We start from the raw sequence: 7864 nt of genomic DNA on the forward strand, positions 1-7864 counted from the left end.
TTGGTGGTGGTCAGAATCAGTGTCCAAATGAAATGGAGAAATAGAAGAAGGGAAGGACAGGAGGAAGTAGCTCATACAAGGAGGGTGGAAAGGTTACTAGAGGATGAAAAATGGGCAGAATATAAGAGGGAAGTGGAGGAGCGACTGGGTAAATATGGACTGGAGCAGATGCGGGAAGTGGCAGGTGTGTGCAAGATTTTCATATAAGAAATCTGTGCAGCATGTGAGATGCTGAGTGGGGTGAAGACAAAAGGGGGTGCAGAGAACAGCATGGTGGAATGAAGGGGTGAGAGAAGCTGTGGCACAAAAGAAGAAAGCATAAAATGAGAGGATGAGAAACAGGGGTGTACAAGAAGTTGAGATATGGGAGAAAGAGTTGGATGTAGAGAGGAAGAAAGAGGTGAAAAGATCAGTAAGAGAAAGAAGAGAGTGGATGAGGAATTTGGAAGGAATCTGAGTGTAAAGTGGAGGGAATGTACAAAAATTTCTGGAAAGAGGTAAAGAGAGTAAGACAGGGTGCCAGACAAGTTAGATGGGGAGTGAAAGATAAAAATGGTAGATTACTAGTGGAGAACGGAGGAAAAGTGAGTAGATGGAGAGAACACTTTAACGAGTTGTTGAACATAGAGAATGAAAGTAATGCGAGTATAAGAGGCTTGGGAATGGCTGGGAGAAGGGGGGAGGTGAGAAGACAGGAAGAAATCAGTAGAATGGAAGTTGTGGAAGCAACGAAGAAAGTTAAAACAGGGAAAGCCCCAGGAATTGATGGAGTGTGTGGTGAAATGCTGAAGCATGGGGGAGAGATAGTAGTAGAATGGATGTGGAAGATGTTTAGACTGGCCTGGGAGGAAGGTAGAGTCCCGGAGAATTGGAAGTCAGGTATAATTTTCCCCTGTACAAAGGAAAAGGGGAAAAAGAAGTACTGTATGTGGTAATCATTGGGGCATTTGTCTTCTTAGTGTAAAAGAAAAAGTATATGGTTGGATACTTATTGACCAAGTTAGGGAAATAACAGAGGAATTAGTTTGTGAAGAACAGGGAGGTTTTAGGAAGGGAAAAGGTTGTGTAGATCAGATATTCATTCTTAGATCTTTAGTGGAAAAGTTTCTAGAGAAGGGAAAGAAGTTGTATGCGGCCTTCATGCATTTGGAGAAAGCATATGACAGGGTAGATACACAAGGATTGTGGAAAGTGAAGAATATATGGAGTAGATGGGAAGTTGCTGAAGGCTGTGAAGAGTACGTATGAGGGTGCTAAGGCTGCAGTGCATGTGGATAGTGAACTGAGTGAATTTTTCTATTTGAAGGTTGGATAGAAACAGGGATGTGTCATGTCTCCATGGTTGTTCAATCTGTATATGGATGGGGTTATAAAAGAGATACAAGGTAGGGCAGTGGATGTTGGAGCAGCCCTAGTGAGAGAGGGCAGAGTTTGGAAACTCCCTGTACTGTTGTTTGCAGATGATACTGTGTTGTTAAGTGAAGATGAAGGGGTGCTGCAAGGCTTGGTGAATGAGTTTGGGAGAGTGTGTAAGAAACGGAGTCTAAAGGTAAATGTAGGGAAGTGTAAATTTATGGTCTTCGAGAGAAGTGAAGTCAGTGAATGTACAGTGAGGCTGGATGATGGGGAAATGGAAAATGTGAGCGCATTTAAATACATGGGTAGTGTGACGAGTGATGGAAGTTTGGAGGGTGAGGTGCTTGAAAGCGTGCAACAGGGAAGAAAGATTGCTGGTTCCTTGAAACAAGTGATAAGAAACAGAGAAGTAAGCATGGGGGTGAAAAAGCTACTACATAACAGTATTGTGATACCAACTCCAATGTATGGAAGTGAAGCTTGGACCTTGTTGGAGGGACACAAATCAAGAGTAAGAGCAGTGGAATTGAGTTATTTGAGAGGAGTATGTGGAGTCATATGGAAAGACAGTCTGACAAATGAGGAAGTGAAGGAGCACTGTGGTGTGGATGTGATATGAAACATTAGGTTTGGCCATGTGGAGAGGATGGAGAGTGAGAGACTGATGAGGAGTGTATGTGAGTGAGGTGGATGGGGGAAGAGGGAGGGGGATGCCAAGGATGAGATGGAGGGATGAGTGGAGAGGTATATGAGAGAGAGGGGTGTGAGCTGGAAGCAGGGCAATGAAATGTGTGGGGGACAGGGTGACATAGAGGCGATTTGTTTGTGGCCACCACTTAGGGGATTAAGGCTCTGGCAATAGATAGACAGATAGATTTGGGGCAGGATGAAGCAGAGTAGCACACTCCGGTATAACAAACACGACTCCTGCCCTAGGTCTAATGGTAGATAATGGCCCCAATGCTTTACAAACCATATATGTATGTTCCATAGGCACAATCACTTCACAATATATTCACAAACAATATACAATATTTCAATTGTGGCTTCTGCCTCAGGTGGGACGGGGAAATAGAGGGAGTTAAAGGGACGAGGGACGAGGCGCTACCCTTAGGTGTGGCTGGTAGTGAGATAATGCGGAATACTGATATGCTCTGTCCCATGCCCGGGCCAAAAGGGTTGCCAAGTATTTACTTTGGACGCCAGATTGGCTTACTAGGACGCACCAAAATTTGACGCAAATTGGCCAGAAACTTACTTTTTTGGCGAATTTTGTTCTGCTTCGCGACTCAATTCGCGTCTCTGTCCTTTTACCAGGAAACATCCAAAGAACACAAATTGCATCTTCGTGTGCGAGGAGGTTAAGTTGGAAACTAATTCTTAAAAGTATTATTGGTAGTAAGCAGCGAGTTAAATGCAATGATGTTAAATAACTACCTACTCACGTGAAACTTGTTTTTAGACTTTGCTGGGTGGATGACTCTTGGCTAACGATACATCCCAAATGAAACCACATTATCATTGCCTCAATAAACAACAAATAATTATGTGGTGGATCCTTACTGAAAAATAAGGGTGTACTGTACTGTAATGTGCTGATGGACAGATATGCTCAAAGGTGATGCTAACTGAGGACAAGTAATGCCCCCCCCCCACACACACAAAGCAAAGGCATAGAGCAATTTGATTTTTCTATCAAGGAAATGAGACAGGAAGACAGGGTAAACCTATGGACAACACTGCTCTCTCTCGTGAAGAAAATAATATGACATTTCCTTTCCAAAGAATATTTTGAGGGTGTTATGACTGGTCAATGGGAATGATGTGATTGTGATGTTACATAGCACAGGAGTAATGCTATGGATATATTTCACCAGGTAGCTCACCTCCTGTAAAACAAGATTTTTGAGAGAGAGAGAGAGAGAGAAAGTAATATAAAAAAATAAATAAATAATAAATAAAATAAAGAAATTACTGTGTGACAAGAATGTAAAATGTGTATGAGAGAGAGAGAAATAAAGAAACTAGTGCGTGACAAGGGTGTGAAATGAGCATGACGCCTACAGTACAGTATAAATGTAAGTGTGTGAATGTTTGTCAAGTCTCGAGTCCTGATAACAGCTTATCACTATAAATATCCACATGAACACGACAGAACAATTTTCTGAAAGCCAACATACCTGTGTCAAGGAGACCACAACTTTGAGTGGCATGAGAAATTACAGTAGGCTCGTCCAGTGCATGTCATCACAGTGCGCGAATCGCATTGTGTGCGAGTGACCAAAAGTCATAGTGAAAAACCTTGAATGCGCGAGTTTAGGACCACAAAACATGAAGTAAAGGCAAGAAATTACTTAAAAATGCCATTTTCCATCAGTATGCGACCCCCCTCCCACACACAATGCGCCAATAGTGACCTAGAGGCTCATGGGGAAGGTGCTCAAGAGGAGTCTACAATAAGATATCGCCAATAACAGCTTCAATAATAACATTTTCGGCAATAACAGTAAGTTAGAATAGATACCCAGTTTCTATAATAATGATGTTTATTTCATGAATACCAAGTTGTCCATAACAAGATGAGGAATGAAACAAACAAGCAAGAAGAGATGAAGGAAACTGCCGAAAATGTGAGCAGTAGCGAGGAGGAGAGGGAGGATCCTCCCCTCGCCACCTCCCCTGACTCGCCCACCGCCGTCCTCCACTGCCCCACCTGACTCACCAGCCGCCGCCCTCTCCACCTTCACAGCCCCACCTGACTCACCTGCTTCATCTGGCATACCTGCAACCCCCACCATAATGACTGTTGGTGCATTCCAGAAGAAATGTAACATTCAACAGGCCATAAATTTCTTCATCAAAGCCTGGAATAATACAACATTGGCAACCGTTAAACAAGCGTGATGCGGCCGGGGTGGTGGCGGGGACACTGTAAGTGCGTCGCCGCACCTCAGAACTCTTGTTGTTTAAATCCATCAGGCCTGTTGTCTACTGTTGTTAAGGTGACTGCCCATACAGTATTTTTGTTATTGCAGCTATATCTGTAGTACAATGTCTGAAAAATTTGACCTTTTTTATGTCTCTAAGGGCCAAAAAATGTCCAGGTATTAGGGGGTACCGCCCATATGTAATTTTTCCCACAAGATTATGTATTCACAGTGCACGAATTCCCTATGTGCGAGGTCGTGGACCGCCCAATCTCTCGAGCACTGTGCGAGCCTACTGTATTTCCACCAATATTTTTCTTTTTGTAGCACTGAAACATTGAGTGGAAATAACATTCAGTATAATACAGTATTATACTGTTAATGTTTCATATGACAAAAAGGAATGAGAACATTATGTAATGTGTAAATAATCATTTTACCATTACTGTGTAATTTTCTTCACCATAAGTGAAAAACAGGCCTTCTGGATGCCCCAACATCACCAAAACTACTTCTGTCTTCTAACTTAAGAGGATCTTACTAATACCACTAATCAGAGTCCATATCCAAAGAGATTTTTCTTTACTACTGAGGTTACACTTATAGGATTACTGTAGCTTTAGCAAAGTTGAGGGCCTTTTAAGGTAATTTTTTTTGTTATAAGCTTGGCTTTTATTTGGCTGGATGTCCTGTTTCATGTGGTGAGCAATAATCCATACAGGGATCACAACAACAATGTGGTTAACTGCATAACTCCAGTCATTCAGGTTCTGATACTGCACTTACATTTCATTGCACACTACTTACCCGATAAATATTTTGTGTTTTCTTCCCTCCACAAACTGGATAAGTTTTATCCACACGCCAGGTAACTGCTGAGGTCTGTTCCATGTCTTTTATCCATAATTTTGCTTCTGCCTTTGTCTTGAGCTTCAAACGAATTGTGGCCTCAAACTTGGGACTTGGAGTTTCCTGCATGGAACGTAACCCTTTAATGAGGTTCCAAACTACTGTATTTAACTAAAATGAGTCATCAATCCATTTGGGTAATGTGTCACATTCTAACACCATGTAATCAAAATCCATACAACTGTTAACACAGAGCCACTCTTCTTTTGGACAATGTGTCACAAGCATCACAAGATCACTCCTGTTTTTTCTTTATACTATACTACTCAGGAAATATTTTTGCAATACTGTACATGAATGACATAATGCATTTAACTGATAAGAAGTTCATAGCTGAAAATTAAGTTATATTTACCTTCATAGTTACAATGAAGAGTGTGAATGCAGTTGTGATTTGTGAGTGGTTTTAGTAAATGCATCTATTTAGGCAAAGGTAATACAGTATACTGGTCTGGCAGAGGTAATAAATCATTTGACTATAAGAGCATTCAGTCATGGATAATACTGTCATTTTATTTATAATATGCAATTGCATGATTTTACTTCCAGAAACATGATGTTGATAAATAAACACACACTGAACCAAACCAAACTTGTACTGCATGTACCCAGTGTCACAGCATAAGTACTGTTTCTGCAGCTAACAAGTTATGAACCAAACCAAACTTGTAGCATACAACCCAAAGTCACTCAGCATAAAAACTGTTTATGCAGCTAACAAGTTATGAACCAAACCAAACTTCTCCTGCATACAACTCAGAACCACCCCACGTAAATACTGTATATGTTAGCTATCAAGTTAGCTAAGCTTACCGTGTACTTAGGAACTAAGCATCAAAGCCCATTCTACCCTAATAATGCTACTGTGTTAATCATATCACAATGCAAAGTGCTAAACATTGCCAGTAAAAATGTAAGAGCTTGTTATAGCATGAATAATGTTCAACTTGATAGGCTAAACCATGAAATATACATAGGAGCTATAATAACAAACAATTTGAAACCAAGCAAACAATGTACTGAAGCTGTGAAAAAAGCCAATAAATTGATTGGATTCATAGGCAGAGCATTTGAATATAAATCTGATAATACTGTCCTCACTTTGTATAATTCCTTAGTACGCCCGCACTTGGAGTATGGCGTTCAGTTTTGGTCGCCGTATTATAAAAAGGATATGGAAAAGCTTGAAAGAGTGCAGCGAAGGATGACAAAGATGATACCTAGATTGAGAAATAAACCGTAGGAGGAACGTTCAGAAGCCCTGACTCTCTTTACCCTAACAAAACGGAGGATATGAGGAGATTTAATTCAAGTATTCAAGATATTCAAAGGACATGATATGATGGCTGTCGATAAATACTTCACAGATGATCACTCGAATTACACTAAAGGCAATGGGCATAAAATAATTGGCAAACAATTCCAGTCACATGAAGCTAAGCATTTCTTCTTCAATAAAGTTGTAAATGTGTGGAATAAATTGCCCTCCAACGTAGTAAACTGTAATACAATACATACCTTTAAAGGTCGCCTTCATAAGTATTTGGCATCTAACCCCCAGCTTAATATGTTTACTCCTGAATAAAACACATGTGTACAGTCACTACTTGTTTTACGTTGATTCAGTATACAATAATTCGGTACAACGATAATAGAAAAGTTCCACCCCAAAATCCGACTTACGATAAACTTCTCGCTATAACGATATTGCCATAGGAAAATTTCGTACAAAGGACCAGGCACACGCAAGGTGACCGTCGCTTGTCTCAGGCAAGATGGTGGCCCCAGCATGCAGAGCATTGTTTTGGTTCAGTTGCGGTCCCGCCACCCCTTCAAAGCCCTGTCTTTTCCACTCATTCACGTGTGCCCCCCAGCTATCGTCACCTCTCAGCCAAGCATCGTGCTACTTTAGCCCCATACATCATGTAGCACCAGGCCAACGTTGCGCAAGTGTGTTTGTTGTGTTGTTGCAACGATTTACTGTACGTGAGTAACACTGCCTGTATTGGTGTGATAGTGTTTGTTTTGGTCTTGGAGACAACTTGGACGGACACAGGACGTAATTAAGGTGGGTTGTCATTTATGTTTCAGGATTGGGTAGGTGACTTTGGGAAGTTGAGTTGACGTAACCCCCTTTTTATAATGTGTTTCAATCTCTCGATTTACGATAAAATCGTTATACATTAAGGTATGACCTGACGTAATCCCATCATAAAATGAGTAGTAACTCTCCAACTCGAATTCCTCCCTCTCCTTCTGGCACCTTGCCAAAAACCTTTCTAACAACTTTACCTCATCATCCTTCCCTCCTCTTTTCTACTCTGATGGTTCTGTAGCTATTTCTTCTACTGATAAAGCAATCTCTTCGCACAGACTTTCTCCTCCAATTCCACCTTAGATGATTCCGGCGCTGTTCCTCCATCACTTCCCGCCTCTGACTTCCTCATGGCTGACATTAAAATTTCTTCAGTTGATGTATTTTCTGCCATCACAGGCCTCAATACTAACAAGGCATATGGGCCTGATGGAGTCCCTCTTGTTGTTCTCAAGAACTGTGCTTCTGTGCTTACAACTTGCCTAGGCAAACTCTTTCGCCTTTGTCTATCAACTTGTACCTTTCCTTCTTGCTGGAAGTTTGCTCTCATTCAGCCAGTCCCAAAGAAGGGTGACCA

At 41.3% G+C, this 7864-nt stretch overlaps 1 protein-coding gene across 1 annotated transcript in view; it reads right to left on the reverse strand.

The window, feature by feature from the left end:
• Nucleotides 1–5553, reverse strand: part of LOC145410974 (uncharacterized) — a 125596-nt gene extending 120043 nt beyond the window's left edge. The window contains exons 1-2 of the mRNA XM_080281030.1: nucleotides 5548–5553; nucleotides 5091–5255 (exon numbers count right to left, since the gene is read on the reverse strand). Coding sequence (XP_080137156.1) covers nucleotides 5091–5255; nucleotides 5548–5553 — 171 coding nt within the window. The remainder of the gene's footprint in view (nucleotides 1–5090; nucleotides 5256–5547) is intronic.
• Nucleotides 5554–7864: the final 2311 nt, after the last annotated feature.

Source organism: Coenobita brevimanus, chromosome 87 (genome assembly GCF_032717465.1).
Source record: "Coenobita brevimanus isolate Jiangsu-jjx chromosome 87, ASM3271746v2, whole genome shotgun sequence".
NCBI lineage: Eukaryota > Metazoa > Arthropoda > Malacostraca > Decapoda > Coenobitidae > Coenobita > Coenobita brevimanus.